The sequence below is a fragment of the Nycticebus coucang genome, chromosome 14 (assembly GCF_027406575.1).
Source record: "Nycticebus coucang isolate mNycCou1 chromosome 14, mNycCou1.pri, whole genome shotgun sequence".
In the NCBI taxonomy this organism is placed as follows: Eukaryota; Metazoa; Chordata; class Mammalia; order Primates; family Lorisidae; genus Nycticebus; species Nycticebus coucang.
In genome coordinates, this window is record NC_069793.1 from 15,974,727 (window position 1) to 15,991,920 (window position 17,194).

Sequence of the window (17,194 nt, forward strand, 5' to 3'; positions counted from 1 at the left end):
GAAAGACAAGGATCAAACCCAGGTTGCCTAATGCTAAGAAAAGGGAGATGGATAAGAATGTCACAAAGAGGAATGGGAGCCTGACCTTTTTTCTGTGATCTGACTGTAGCTAGTTATATATCCTGATGACAATTTTTTGTGCATTCTTCACTGGAGAAATCAGAAAATTAGTATAAAATCTTATGGAGAAGAAAATGATTTTTTATACATCTTGAGAGAAGAGGTATAAATTCTTACTTTTATACATACATGCACATTCCAAGTAAAATCTAGAAATTTTATTATACGGTGAAGAGTCATGTGCAGCTCACACACTAAAAGATAGATATTCTGATAATTTTTGGTGGGAAAAAAATCAGGCAATAAAGTCCATTGTTATTTATTTGGTCACTTTTTAAATTTTGTCAAGACAAAAGTCTGGTTTCTATTGATGATGACTTTCTTCAGAGCTTCTTTTACCTCCTTGTTCCGGAGGCTGTAGATTAAGGGGTTCAACATGGGAATGATCACTGTGTAGAAGACAGAGGCCATCTTATCTGTGTCAAGAGAATGATTTGAGCTGGGCTGTAAGTACATAAAGATCAGGGTCCCATAGAATATGGTCACTGCCAGCATGTGGGAGCCACACGTGGAGAAAGCCTTGCGTCTTCCCTCAGCTGAGCGCATTCTCAGGATGGCAGAAATAATAAACATGTAGGAGACAAAGACGATCAGAAGGGAAGAAATGAACATGATACCAGCACAGGCGAAGATCCACAGCTGTTTGGAGTGGGTGTCTGAGCAAGTGAGCCTGAGAAGAGGCATGTCATCGCAATAGAAGTGATTGATGACATTGGAGCCACAATAGCAGAGGCGGAAGGTGAGGATGGCGTGAAATAATGCAACCAAGAAGCTATAGCTGTAGGGGACAGCTACAAGCTGAATGCAGATTGCTCGGGACATTGCCACCATATAGAGGAGAGGGTTACAAATGGCCACATAGCGATCATACGCCATGGAAGCCAGTAGCAGGCACTCAGCTGTCATGAAGGCCAGGAAACAGCCCAATTGAGCAGCACATGCATTGAAGGAGATACTATTTTGTTTGTGCAAGAAATTCCCAAGCATTTTGGGTGTAATGACAGAAGAGTAACAGAAATCAACAGCAGCCAGGTTGCTGAGGAAGAAGTACATTGGTGTGTTGAGTTTTGCATCTGCTCTAATGACAAGGATCAGACCCAGGTTTCCTACTGCTGTGAAAAGGTAGATGGATAAGAATATCACAAACAGGGGCGTCTTTAACTTTTGGCGATCTGTGAGGCCCACAAGAATAAACTCTGCCACCTGGGTGCAGTTGATCTGAGCCATTTCTCCTCAGGGAATCTGTATGAAGAGTGGAGAGCTTAATCAAACTTATTATTTCTATAAATACTTTTTATACCTTAATATACTTAAAATAATTTTTATTTTTATATGAAAGTACCAGTTTAATATTAAAAGTATTAGTTTATTTGGAGTCTTGGGATGGGATAAAAAGCAAAAGGAAGTGTTTTGTGGCAGTGCTGGAAAGAGTCCCAACACTGTGGACTGAAATTTTCCAAAAGGGGACTTACCTGACCACCCAGAGTTCAGAGGCAGAAGGAGAGATGGCACTGAGAAATCAACAAGCAGAGTTTTTTTAAAAAAAGTCTGCTGAGACTGTAGAGGCAGACCCCTTTCAACCTGTAGCTAGGTAGATAGGTGCTGCCCTGAACCAAATTCTCAAGAGGTTTTATTAGGATTTCAGGGCATATGTTTTTAGAATGAAGAAGTAAAGAGTTAATAATCTACTGACTCAATCATGTGAGTGGTCTTTTGAGTATGAAAAAGGTCATCAGGGTGGAGGCACTAAATCGTAGAACAATCTCAAGGGCAGAACTAAGTAGGTAACAAAGAAAGTTGACTTAGGAGAGGAGAGAGAAAAAGTTACAGTGATACCCTTAACCCTCTTCTAACTCTGCTGATATCCTGTCTCAGCTAAGCAGCTGGATTTTACTCAGATGTCCGTAAACTGGTTTTCTGTCTATATGAGCAAGTATTCTGACCCCCTTGCCACTTCAGGCCACTGGGGAAGGGGCAACACCAAAAGCCATTCCTGCCCGATTCCTCTAGAGTGTTTGCCTGCATTGTATTTCTACCCATAGTCTGTATTTGTTCAAAGTTCCATGCATTACATTATTTAAACACCACATGTAATCAATACAAAATTGGAACTAGCCAATTAACACTTACGTGCATATATGGAAATCTAGTCAGGAGAAGGGGGCAAGAGGGGAAGGGTAAATTCACACCTAAGTGGGGGAATCCACATATTCTGGGTGAGGGGCCAACTTGTAATATTGACTTAAAATGTACAAATGCAAACTCAATAACTAAAATGTGTGTACCCCTTTAATACTCTAAAATAAAAAAATTTAAAAAATTGAACTATTCAAATATTTTAAACTATTGTCATGTTGTTTGTAGGTTATATGCAAACAGCACACCATTTTATACAAGAGTTGAGCATGGTGAATTTTGGTATCTGTAGGAGTCGTGGAACTAATTCCCCATAAAAAAAGGGCAGCTGTATATTTGAATTATATCTATATTGATTTTATGTCATTACTGTATTATTTTAAGTGAATATGAATAAGTTTCACCTATTCCTTTATACATTATTCATAATTGGAAAATTAACATCAATATAAACTTTGATTTAGGACAGGATAACATATATAAATGTTCTTTCTACTAAATCTCATAATGTAATATGGGATCTCTCTCTGTTTATATGGAATATTAAAAACAATTTTGCGAACAACATATTAATTGTTTTATACACACTGGAAATTATACTTGGTAGAAATTACACAAACAACATACATATTTTCTACCTTCCTTTTTGAGTAGTGGCTTTTATGTACTAAGAGCTCTTGCTTAACTTATCTCAAAAGAGTTTTAGATTATAGAATCTTGTTCTGCATGCTTCTTTGCTTTAATAAGCTTATTTAAAAACTACTTTGTGGTAGACAATTACTTTTCAAGTATGCTAATGCACCATTAGTTTATACTAAATATGTGTATCATATTCAGTCTTAGAATCCTGACACACACTCACACACACACGCACACACGTCCTTAAAGAGTAATGTAAAATTGCCGGGATATCTATAAGAAAGAAAATATAGTAGCTTTTTGAGCAAAACTTACATTTCTGACTTCCATAATGAATAATTGCATCTCCAGTGGTAGATAAGTATTGAGAGGTGACATTTGATTGATATTTAAATTAAATGAGATTTAATAAAAAAAACTCTGGATGGATTGAATTTGTTGCTATCATTCTCTAGCTACATAAACTCTAGTATGTGAAAAATTCAGGTTGCTCATTAGTTTCCTAATCTGTAAATGGTATTATTTTATATCTAAAATAATTATTTAATCAAAGGGACGTTCTTAAATTCTGTACATAGCAGATATAAATATAATTTCAATTATATAAATTTGTTTTTAAAAAAAACAACTTGCTTCTCTGACATATTATATTAAAAGGTAGATGTATGTTGAAGTCAATGTAATCACTTTTAAAATTCATGACAGCTGAGTAGTTAGTGCTTATGGGTGATGGTAGACTACCTCCAGGATTCTGAGGATCTGAGCAAAGAAAAAAAAAATTTCTTAGCCAATGGAAGCAAGTAGCTATAGTTAAACTTTTGTGTGCAATGTGTCTTTTAAATTAAATACAGAGAAGAGTGTCCTAAAAATTTTAGCTCCTCAAACATAATCTCAGCATAGACAAAATTAATAAGAGGAAAGTCAATAATAGCCTTATGCATATAATTTATATTAAGTGGTTATGCTGTTCTTCAATAATCATGGAAATAAAAAAATAAAAACTTTTAAGTATGTATACATAGATTCTATTTTGAAATAATTAAGAAACTATTCAGTTGGAAATTCGGTTTTCCCATCTATAGATACCAGGTAATTCTGTACTATTTGGCCTCCATAAGTTGTCCAGTATGCCACCCCATCTTATCTCAAAAGTAAAGTATGCATTATATTTGAAAAGATATTGCATATGACCTTTTACAATACAGCCCAAGATTTTCACATTCAATTCCAGCTCCATCTCTCTCCTTTTGCCACAAACAACCACAGTCATCTAATTAGAATAATTGATTTCCATTCCTCAAATACAACATGTTCTTATGAGCTTCCCTGCTTTTGTACATGGTTTCTTCCTGCCCTCAGCCCTACCAGGTGAATGGTGAATGGACTGTTGGTGGGAGAACTCCTGTACAGATTTCACAGCTTCGCTGATTTCTAATTCTCATGCTATGTTAACATCTTCATCTTTGTGTTAGGAAAACATTTTATAAGTAACTCATTTACCTATCTCATGTAAATTAGTTGATACTAATCAGCCACCTATTTCCATAGTTTTTCTCTTGATAGATTTCAAACTCCACAAGAGGAAGCCATAACTTTTTCATTCATTTCCTCTGGTAACCCTTTCTGGACACTTGGAAATGGAAACGTAACGATTGATTCTTACGGTAACATCTTAGTATTTGTTTCCCTTGTTCATAATGAATGTTCTTTTATCAAATTTATTAAATGGAATATTGATTATTTGGTTTTGATGTACTCACATCTCAACCCAGGTAAAACGACCAGATTTTGTAAAAATGGGGAGGACATTTTTCAACATACTAATAATCTAGTCAGTCTGGTCTAGCACCTATCCTTTCTACCCAGTCTGATAAATTCTGTCTGGGAATTCTCACATCTTCTTTCTATCTCAAACCAATGAGACATATATTTTATATAATAACACATACATATATAATTAAAATATAATTATAGGAACCACTATTGATCCTTATTTCAGAAAATGCCACCTAAAGTAATTTATTCTATAGTCCATTCTATTCTATCCTACTTTATTTATAAAATTTCTGTCCAGCCTTGGTTTTGAAACATACTAGTTTAACTTACTTGGATGGAGGGTGCTCCTATTCCTTTTCCAAATGGCTTTGGGCAACAATAAACTACAGGATTTTGTCAACGACTTTGTCCCAAAGGACATTATTTAGGAGGATGATGCAAATAAAATCATCAGAAAAATTACAGTTTATGTCTACAGGGACCCTAAAGCAGTCTGGTGATCAATTAATTTTCTTCTTTGATTTTGAGGAACCATAAATCTATAGTTCTGCATTTAGCACCACATTATTTCCTTGATGTTCTCATTATTACAAAGCTATTTATTGATAATGATATTTATTTATTATTCATATTTCTGCTGTTATTGATTGGTGACAGGGTATGAATTTATCCTTGAAAGGAAGATATGAGTTACCTTGTGAAAATTCTTTTAATGTATCTTTCATAGAAATAATGTCCAACTCCCAAGCATCTATTCCAAAGTATTTGAGGATCAAGTGCTCTCTCTTTGGAGTACTGACTAAACTGAGCACAGAACATCTGCCCTATCCATGGAGGTAAACACCATGCTGGTTGGTTGAGAGCCTGAATAGAACCAAAAGGTCGGGGAAGGGCAAATTCACTCTCTTTTATTGAGCTGAAACATCCTTTTCTCCCGCCCTCTGGTTTGGGGCCTCTGGACTCCAGGTCCTCCTCTCACCATGTGCACTATCCTCAGCCTCCTGCTTCCAGGCTCCTGTTTCTCAGGTCTTCAGGCTGCAGGAGATACCCCCACAGCCCTCCTGGTCCCCATGCTTTGCCCCTGGACTAGAAACCATACCATCAATTTTCTTGATTCTTAGGTCTTCTCACTCAGATTGAATTAAGCAACCAGATTTTTTGCTGCTCAGTTTACAGACAGCAGATCATGGAACTTCTTGTCGTTTGTAATCACATCAGCCAATTTCTATAATAAATCTCCTCACACACACACACAAACACACGTACACTCATACCCCCATACACACACTCTATTGATTCTGCTTTTCTGGATATCCTAACTAATACATTTCATGGGCAAAAATTACATTTTATCTTTTTCAATGGTGAAATTTTAACATTATTCCTTTGCAAAACACTAAGTTTCCTTTTAAAATTTCATTACCAGATAGTCATAAGGCAATCATACATTCCAATCATAGAGATATTGAGACATTTCCACTAGGGATTACTCAAGTTATAATGATAACACATGGGTCTGCATAATCATGAAATATCCTAATGAACTGAGAGATCATAGGTGATTCTTATATTTTCAAGTTAGAAAATATAGGTGTGAGGGACTTCTAGAACAGGGAAGTGAAGATTTCCATGAATGTATCTCTCTATCAAAATTAACAAAAAACACTTGTAAACATATGCAAATAGGTGTTTCCAGAACTACAAAAATCCATGACAGTGTGTGTGTGTGTCTATATTTATTCAACAGCACTGGAATTAAACTTTCAGTTGAAATCCTTCATCAAAAAAGAAGGAAGTAGAGCTGAAATAAGAAAAAAAAAAGATATAAGCTATTTAGAACATAATTAGCAAAATGACAGGCATAAATAAAACCCTATCAGTATTAACAATAAATAGTAATTGATCAACTTGTATCAAAAGGGCAAGGCATTTAAAAATTATTAAAAAGGCAAAGGCAAGGTCCAATTATTGGCTTTCTATACGTAATAAAATTTACACTGAAAAACACAAATACTATTTGATGCAAATTATAAACAGAGAACTAGACTGGTAATGGTAAAGTCAGAAAAAAATAGATTTCAAGACATTAACTGCTATCAGAAAAATTGGGGGAGGTTATTTAGAATGGCAATAAGAAAAATCAGTTAATAATTATAGTTTATACACAACTGAAGGCAATGAAGCCCCCAAATAACTAAAAAACTGACAGATATGAAGGTAAAAGCATAATGTAGGTCATAATTTTAATATATATCCTGATAATTAATATAAATAAAGAGAAAACTAGCAAGGTTATAAAAGTCTTGAGCAACACTACCAACCAGCATGACCTGAACAAAATCTATAAAATAATTGTTAAGAATAAAATTACTTATAAGCATTTTCAACATTAGCACTATTACTATTATGGAATAGATAATTTTTTGTGTGTGAAGGGATGGAGGTAAATTGCAGAGTAACTTGCACCATACTTGGCCTTAACCCTCTAAATAATAATAGCTTTCCTTTGCAGCACCCTATCATTGTGAAAATCAATAATAATTCAATGTGTTACCATATATGCTCTGGAAAGAAAATACATCTTCATGAAAAAGCATTGGTTAACAGTAGCTTGACATGAAATTGAATAAAGAATAATTTAATTTAGAATATGTTATTTAAATTTAATTAGGAATGTATAGTAAAGAACTCTTACAATCTCATATTGGGCATTCAACATGCCTTCACTTTTGTTTGTTCTTGGCCATTATTTAAGTGTATAGATATCATTTGAGTTATTAAATATTATAAATATATATACATTTCTTTTTTGAGACAGAGTCTCACCATGTTGCCTTCAGTAGAGTGCGCTGGTGTCATAGCTCACAGCAACCTCAAACTCTTGAGTTTTAGGGATTCTCTCACCTCAGCCTCCCAAGTAGCTGAGACTACAGGCGTTTGCCACAACACCCGGCTATTTTTTTGTTGTAGTTGTCATTGTTGTTTGGCAGGCCCGGGCTGGTTTTGAACCTGCCAGCCCTGGGGTATGTGGCTGACACCCTAGCTACCAAGCCTGTAAATATATTTTGAAATGAGAAAGAATGTCAATTCTTATGGTACTATCTGCTTATAAAATAAAATTCTAAGTCAAAATCACTTGGAAACATAGAGATTATCTAGCTTTGCACTAAAAAAATCTTTACTGATCACCAACTGAGGGCAAAGCACTCAGTTTTATTAATTTGGTGGGGGGGGGAAAGCTGATTGTGAAGGAAAGTCCACTTTTGCTTCTTAGTCATTTCCTTAATTTTATCAACAAGAAAGCTTGGTTTCTATTAATGAAGACTTTCTTCAGAGCTTCCTTCACATCCTTGTTCCTGAGGCTGTAGATTAAGGGGTTCAACATCGGAATGATCACTGTGTAGAAAACAGAGGCCATCTTATCTGTGTCAAGAGAGTGACTGGAGCTGGGCTGTAAGTACATAAAGATCAGGGTCCCATAGAATATGGTCACTGCCAGCATGTGGGAGCTACACGTGGAGAAGGCTTTCCGTCTTCCCTCAGCTGAGCGCATCCTCAGGATGGCAGAAATAATAAACATGTAGGAGACAAAGACGATCAGGAGGGAAGAAATGAACGTGATACCAGCACAGGCGAAGATCCACAGCTGTTTGGAGTGGGTGTCTGAGCAAGCGAGCCTGAGGAGAGGCATGTCATCGCAATAGAAGTGATTGATGACATTGGATCCACAATAGCAGAGGCGGAAGGTAAGGACAGAGTGAAACAGTGCCATCAGGAAGCTGTAGCTGTAAGGTACAGCTACCAGTTGGATGCAGATGGCTGGGGACATCGTGACCATATACAGCAGAGGGCTACAGATGGCCACATAGCGGTCATAGGCCATGGAAGCCAGTAGCAGGCACTCTGATACCATGAAGGTCAGAAAGAAGGCTAACTGAGCAGCACACGCATGGAAGGTTATAACATTTTGTGTGTACAAGAAATTCCCGAGCATTTTGGGTGTAATTGCAGAAGAATAACAGAAATCAACAGCAGCCAGGTTGCTGAGGAAGAAGTACATTGGTGTATTGAGTTTTGCATCTGCTCTAATGACAAGGATCAGACCCAGGTTGCCGACTGCTGTGAAAAGGTAGATGGATAAGAATATCGCAAACAGGGGCATCTTCAACTCTTGGCGATCTGTGAGGCCCACAAGAATAAATGTTCTCACCTGAGTGCAGTTTATCAGCGCCATATCTCTTCGGTTCATCTAGATGAGGAAGTAGAGAAATGAGTTAAGTTCAAGTGGCATTTTTATACTCTAAATCCCATGTGGGATATTTAACATATTATATTTTATTATTATATGTTTTGTTTATTTCATTAGTTTTTATTTTTGATCTATTTACTTATATAATGAATGTTAGCATACTGAGATTTGGTTTATATGATAGCGAGCAGAAAGAGATAATTGAATAAGCGTATTAATCCCCCAACCCCCATCCATTGCACATATAAAGATGGAAACACATAAACAGTTCATATTGCTTTGGTTTCTGTTTAAAGGTTTTGCGTATTAAGAACCTGACTTACAAAAATGCTTAAACTATTTTCTTATTGAACAAATGTTGACATTAATAGCATAAAATAAGTCTTCTGCAGGCCTGTGGCTTGGACCAATGTGTCATCCTACCTATGTAAACACAATTTCACATTGTCCCAATGCTGTCAGAAGTATAGTTTTGTATTTTTTTTAATTTTACGTTAGTAACTTATCACTTATTGGTCACTATGTGTTGCAATATTACATTAATGGTCTGTGAATGATATAAAACTGAAAATGGATAATTTTATGGAAGGCACAATTAGATGTTTATTTGCCTCACTTCATCTCACTAAACATTAGTGTAAAAGTGCCAGTACTATCCCCATTTTCCAGATGATTACTAGGAGAATAAAATGGAAAGATCTGAATGAAGTCGGATTGCTTGTATGAGTGCAATTGTATTACCAGTTCACCTGTTTCTGACTCAGGAGTCTACATCTCATCATTATATATTCTTGTATAATATATTCTGTTTATTTTGTTGCTTTAAATTACTTGAAGATTGTCATTTATGTAAATACTACACAAACATTTTTATTCCTAAACCATGAGCTTAACCAGAGGGAAGGAATCTTCACATAATCTTGTAACATATTGCAAAGTAGAATAAGATTGATACTTGCTTTCCAAGAGATTTGGAAATTTATATGTCTTTACAAGTCAATTGACAAGGTCTTTTAATGGTTTTCCTTTTCATTTACAAATGCAGATTTGAATTCTATGATATTAACTTTTTGTACTGCATTTAATGTTGGACATTTTTCTATGTTTTTTCTTATTAATTTTAACAATTTTGTAATTGAATTATGGAATATTCACATAATGACAAATGTCTTACCTCTCCTCCCCTTTTTCTTCTGTCATTCGTATTGAAAATAAAGCTCTCATACAAAACTTTTAAATTGCTTTAAATTCTCTAACATTATTCTCTCAATAAACATAAGTAAAATAATAGCCTGTGTTTCTTTAGTTCTTCAAAATTTACTACCACATCTATGTAGTAGTAATTGCTCAATTATTAGAAATGAATTTTAGTTGTTTGTTTTAATGAAACATGTTTATTGAGCAATACTATATAGCAAATAATTTTAAGGAATACTTATTCACTTTAATTATATCTTATGTAAATTGTATTTATTATATATAAGATTCATATACATTTATCACATAATAATAATAATTATTTATATTATACATAGAATTTGTAAGTATACAAGTATTTATCCTAAACTCTAATACAGAATAAATGTTAATATCTAATTATGATAACATGAAAATTGACAGAAATAAGGACCCCCAAATTTAAAAGTTTTGTATGAAAGCTTTATTCTCAATTTACAGATATGAATGAGACAGAGAGAAGAAAAGAAGTAGGAGGGATAAGACATTGGTCATTATGTGAATATTCCATAATTCAATTACAAAATTAGTCAAAAATGAATAAGAAAAAACATAGAAAAATGTCCAACATTAAATATAGTATGAAAAATTAATATCATTAATATTGATATTATTAAATTTCTAAACTCTATTTGCTTGCTAAAAAATGAGTCCATTTTGAGCACTACCTTCAAAACAAATGAAAGAAAGGAAAAACTGAGATAAAATAAAAATAGAATTTTTGTTTATTGGGGTTCTCAGACTAAGACCGTTCTCCAGAATACTATCTTTCACATTCAAACGCTTTGACCACAAGCTATAGAAATAAATGCTTGCAATAAGATGACAAGGAGCTAATAAACATGGCCCAAACACTACTTTTATTACCTGGTATACGTTTATATGTTCTTTGGCGTTCTACTGAAATCTGTACTATGCTATGTAATTTAAGTAATTCTGGTCAGATACAAAAAATTAAAAGCATGATCTATAAGCACAGTTTCAAAAAACTAGACACTAATCCCCCAGACACCACATCTTTTTCGCTGACATGGGTAGATGGGCACTTTACCAGCTCCTGGATAAACCTCCCACTTTCACCAATTATCAAGACTTTTCACATTCTGCCCTTACCACTTATTTCCATTGATTGAGTTCAGCTTCTCCTTTCTTAGGAACATATTCCAATTCACTCATTCTCTTAATCAGTGATTTACTTGAGTGCTCGCCACTAATCCTGGGTAAAATCTGTAGCTACTGCAAGAGGAGAATGTAGACATCTGACATAGGTTATAATCTGGTCTACAATGGGCCTGAATTTTTTCAAACCTCTTTGTGGATTCCAAACTGGAATGTGTATTTGCTTAAATCTAGTAAGAAATATTTAAATTCACAATAAATACTTTCATACAAAACTAAAATAAAATTGGAGACAACATTGTTTATTTTACAAAACACACTCTGAGTTTTCATTTTAATTATCATACTGGATTTTAGTGTTGAAATTCTTATCTCCAGCTATTAGAATGATTTTATTATCCATAAATAAGTTAAAATTTGCTATTTGAAACCCTTTTAACCTACCCAGGTAGAACATGATTCTATTTTTCATCAAACTGGGTGTAGACTGCTGAGAATCCATGATTTTGTCAGTGTCTCTGTGCCAAAGGAAGCGTGATGCAAATGAGATTATCAGAAAAATTGTATTCTGCACTCCACTGGGATTCCAATGCAGGCTGAAGATTTATTGATGTGACCCCTGCGTGTATTTCATCAGACCGCCCTGTTTAACCTGAAAGCCTAGATTGTTTAGTCAGAGATGTAACAAGTGTCATGTGTAACTCATGGCTTAGCTCACCCGGCAACATCCATTTCTTTTCTCTTATAGCTCATTACAAATAATTTATTAGATTTAGTATCCTTGAATAAATATGTCATAACATCATGGCTGCTCAGTCGACAACTTAACATGGTGCAATCATTTTTTCATCATGTAAAATTAGACTAGATTGATATAGTGTTTAACATTGATTAATGAATAGATATTTGTTAAAAGAAGCTAGTAATTCTATTCTTTCTTATTTTTATAAATTTTTGAGTTCTCTTACCTAAGTAGATTTATTAAAATTCAGATAAATAAAAAATAAACTGAAGGATTATGGGCAGGCCCTTCTTGTTCACTGAAACATCTGCCGTAGCTGCAATTCATCCAAAACTGTGTGATAAAATTAAAGAAATGATTCTTAATATCAATTTTAAATTTTAGTTTCACTAATAAAATAAAACTCTTATCTGGGATGCCTCAGATTTTTTCTTTCTTGGTTAGAAAATTTAGAAAATCATACTCTGTAAAATTTACCAATTGATAAAGATAATTTATTAGACAAGAGCTTCTTTTCCTTGTGCTCATTTAATTTATTCTCACTCCCTGTCCAATGGCTAGACGTTCCCATTGAAAGAAAGGATTGAGAGAATGTTTCATAGATTGCATTCTCTTCTGACTTGGGGAAGGAACCAACATTGCTGACCAGTGTGCTGGCTTCCAGCGGAATTACTTCCCCCTAATAAGGATACTCAATGAATTTTAATGACTTTCTTTGCTTCACTCAGCAGTTCAGTAATGAGTCAAGACTCTAGGATGGTGCTTTTTGTTTCGTCTTTTCAAAGGATCTTATTTTTCATTGTGGTATTATCCATGTTACTTCTCAGTTAGGATCACTACAGGTTAGCTACATTGTCACTCCTGTATATCTAAAACATGGTCATAAAAAAATAAACATGGTCTTAATTTCTACTTTAAGGTTTTTGGACCTGCTGTTTACTCTGGATTGCTCATTCACATTTTTGCAAGCCCTGTTTGTTCCCTCACACTATATTATATATTCATTTGTTATCAGTTTTCCCAGTGGAATAGAAACCCCATATGGGAAGTGGAGTTTGATTAATCACTACACCATCTTGTACAAATCAAGTACCCAAAGGATATTTTTGAAAGAGTTCAAACTATAAATCATCTATATCCTGGAGTCATTTTGTTGAAATAGACAATATTATAAGGTTGGTGATTTTGACTAATTTGTGGAAATAAAAAATAAATAAATCCATGACCAATATTTAGTCATAGACTTGATTTTGAGGGAGTTATTAAAAAATCACACTTAGAAATTTTAAGACTATATGTTTTTGGATGAATTTGATGGTATAATGCAATGTTTTCATCCTGTATTATACCATGTTTTATTTTTATTGTTAGTATTATATTTATTCAGTAATATAAATAATATTTTTTTAAACTTTATTTTATGTACAAAGAGTTATCATGGTTTCTTTCACTGTGGACCCCTGGATAATCCATTCAAGGAAATTACTTAGTCCAACTTAATGAACCCAATGTCCTTTGATCAATAATCATTTAGCAAGTGTGTGGTATACCAGGCATTGTGCTACTTGTTATCAAAATGATCAAATTCCCTTTTTTATCAAATTTATACAGAATACCTTTTTGCTAGTTTCACCTGGCAGCTGTATTTGATAGATGGAGGTTTTATTTTTGAGAGAGTGAAGCCCCAGCTTCTTTTTCATCAAAATGCAGAATTTTCAGAAGCCTTATGGCAGTATAGGAACGTGTTTCATTGTGTTATACAGATTCGACTCTGGTAATGAACAAACAAATAATAAACAATCAGATAAAGGTACCTGTTCTTAGACGTGATCCATGTGTTTACAAAGGTAGAAAGTGGCTCCATGTAATGTACTGAAGCCAGTGCCTTTCATAACCACAGAGGAGTTCTCATTAATCCTTTTGTAAGCAAAGTCTCGTGGTCTCTGCACTTCTCTAATGGAGAATCTATATTTCCCCAGCATTTTTTCCACTTTGACTTGGGGAGGTGGAGATTATGAGGTGTAATCATTTGTTTTAATCATCATTTTTAATCCATGGAGAGTTTGACATAAGATCTACTTTTGTGTCCTTAGAGAAGTCTTTGGCAGAACATTGTTATTAATTTCACATTCCCTTATGCATTGTGAGAGAGGATTATCATGTGAGAACTTTGAGGTAGAGCTATTTAAATGTGTTGAATAATTTAGGCGTTCATATTTAGGGAAACCTATGATAGCACTAACAAGTATACAATTCTTAGATTCCCAAGTCTGTCCATGAAATGTTATTTCAGTAATTAAATAAATCATATTTTAGACAAGAGACAAATAATTATCACTAGGAAAGTTATCAAATGTTAAATAAGAGCTCATATTTCTTAGATAAATGTATTTTCTTATTCTAAGAAATATGGAGGAATATACATCTACTAAGGTCAATTAATAAATTTATGTTTCGGTTGCAAGATGTACAAATGACACATGAGCTCTAGTGAAACTTGAGGTCTTACAAATGATACTGTAATCAATAAAATGGCCCCAGATTTCAAGTATAGGCAGGTATAATTTTTTTTGTATTTTTACTTATTTATTTTTTATTAAGTCATTTGTACATAGATCGTAAATACATTTATGCCATTATGAGATTTGATGTGTTGATTATTTGTACAAATTGGAGTGCTTACATCCTACTAATCAACATAGCTTTCACCTCATCTACCCAATTACAGCATTAAGACATTTGTGTTCTACACCAGATAGATCCAACTTGTACTTGCAATGTGCTCCATAGGTGTGGTCCCCCGACTAACCCTCCCTCTATCAACCCACCCTCCTCCACTCCCCTCTCCCTCCGCTTTCCTCCTTCATCTTAGGCTATAGTTGTGTTTCATTCTTTATATACAAGTGTGAGTGATCCTAAATTGGTTTCACAGTAGTACTGAGTACACTGATTTTTTTTTTATTAATATTAAATGACAGCTGTGTACATTAATGCAATCATGGGGCACCATACATTGGTTTTATAAACAGTTTAACACATTTTCATCACACTGGTTAATATAGCCTTTCTGGCATTTTCTTAGTTATTGTGTTAAGACAATTATATTCTACATTTACTAAGTTTCACATATATCCTTGTAAGATGCACCGCAGGCGTAATCCCATCTATCACCCTCCCTCCGCCCATCCTCCCCCTCCCTCCCCTCCCTCTCCACATTCCCCATATTCTTACCAAAAATCACATTACAACAAAGATATTTGCACCAGAATGTTTATTGCAGCCCAATTCATAATTGCTAAGTCATGGAAAAAGCCCAAGTGCCCATAGATCCATGAATGGATTAATAAACTGTGGTATATGTACACCATGGAATATTATGCAGCCTTAAAGAAAGATGGAGACTTTACCTCCTTCATGTTTACATGGATGGAGCTGGAACATATTCTTCTTAGTAAACTATCTCTAGAATGGAAGAAAAAGTATCCAATGTACTCAGCTCTACTATGAAACTAATTTTTGGCTTTCATATGAAAGCTATAACCCAGTTATAACCTAATTTTTTTGTTTGTTTTAGAGTCTCACTTTGTTGCTCTTCATAGAGTGCCATGGTGTCATAGCTCATAGCAAGCTCAAACTCTTGGGCTTCCATCAATGCTCTTGCCTCAACCTCCCTAGTCTCTGGGCCTATAGTTGCCCACTACATAATTGGGCTATTTTTTTTAGAGACAGGTTTTAGTGCTTGTTTTACTGGCATTGAACTCCAATGATCTACTAGCCTTGGCCTCCAAGAGTGCTAGGATTACAGGTATGAGCCACCACGCCTGGCCTAGATATAAATTTTTTAAATGGAGATTCTATCATTTTCAAGAAGAAGTATTTGTAAAAAGGAGTTTACAAAGTATTTGTAAAAAGGAGTTTGGCAAAGGAGAGTTTCTGGATATGTCTTAGAGAATTAGTGTTAGAAAATTATTAAACTAGATGGTACTGTAACATAGGTTGTAAAACAGCTTCAAACGGCTTTGTTGAGTGTTGAGAGTATTTGAATTATACATAGGTGATCACTGGCTGACTTTTCTTAAACTATTTATACTAAGCTTGACCAGACAAGTAACTAGATTATGGTTAAGAGAGGCAGGTTACCATTGCCAAAGATAGAAGTAGAAAATAATGAATAGAGAAGATGGAAGGAACACTATGTATTGGATTAGAGTCATGTAATCAGTGTGTACTCGAGTTTATCTAGAAAGGTAGTTAAATTGGTAGATAGGTAGGTAGATAAGTAAAAAAAACATAGCCTTATGTATTTATTTTGGTTATTACATATGCATGTAATTTGTGTCTATGTTGGCAGAAAGTGGTTAGAAACAGTGATACCCTTATAGCAACCAGTACACCTAACGCCCAGATCTTGGTTTTTAAGCACTCAGTGGTTTTGTCAGAATAAAACCTTTATTTCCTGGTGACCCAAGATGTTCATCTTTTTTTTTCTCAGAATAAAAAATGTTTCACGTTTCTGTGAGAAAGAAAAATACTACAGTTGGCTACATAAACTGTGTTCTTCATAGTTTTAATTTTTTTATTCTAAAATATTAACCTACTATATTGATTTCATAGCAAAGGATGGAACCAATATTTTGAAAAATGAAGTAGAGAAGAATAGTGTACAAACCTTTCTTTTTGAAACACAGTCTCACTCTGTCGCTCTGGGGAGAGTGTAGTGGGGTCATCATAGCTCATGGCAATGGGCTCCAGTGATCCTTCTTCCTCAGCTTCTTGAGTAGCTGGGACTACAGGCACCTGCCATGATGCCTTGGCCGGGTTTTATTTTCTTTTTCTTTTTTTTTTTTTGTGGATATTGGGTCTCACAATTGGAATAAAGTATTTTTAATCTTATTCTGCTTTGCATTCAGGATATAAATTAATTGTTAGTGTTCCTTTACCATTAAAACAATTTTAAAAGAAAGTTAGGAAGCTTTATTTTTAATATAATAGTCAATTTAATTTTTTGTCACTCAGTTTCAAAAAAAGGACTATAACTGTATATAATAACAATTTTTTAAGATGCATTAATCTAGTATACCCGAATATATCAAGCAAGAAACAAAAAAAAAGATATTAAAGAATAAAAAAAAAAAACCACTATACTTCCCTTGTCACATTTTTTTCTTTTGCTTCAT

The 17,194-nt window shown here is 34.3% G+C and overlaps 2 protein-coding genes across 2 annotated transcripts; both read right to left on the bottom strand.

Moving 5' to 3' along the window:
• Positions 1-387: 387 nt before the first annotated feature.
• LOC128565563 (olfactory receptor 1044) lies at positions 388-1,347 on the bottom strand. The gene has a single exon (XM_053562102.1). The coding sequence runs from the start codon at positions 1,345-1,347 to the stop codon at positions 388-390; it is 960 nt and encodes a 319-aa protein (XP_053418077.1).
• Positions 1,348-7,945: 6,598 nt separating this feature from the next.
• LOC128565767 (olfactory receptor 8U8) lies at positions 7,946-8,905 on the bottom strand. The gene has a single exon (XM_053562476.1). The coding sequence runs from the start codon at positions 8,903-8,905 to the stop codon at positions 7,946-7,948; it is 960 nt and encodes a 319-aa protein (XP_053418451.1).
• Positions 8,906-17,194: the final 8,289 nt, after the last annotated feature.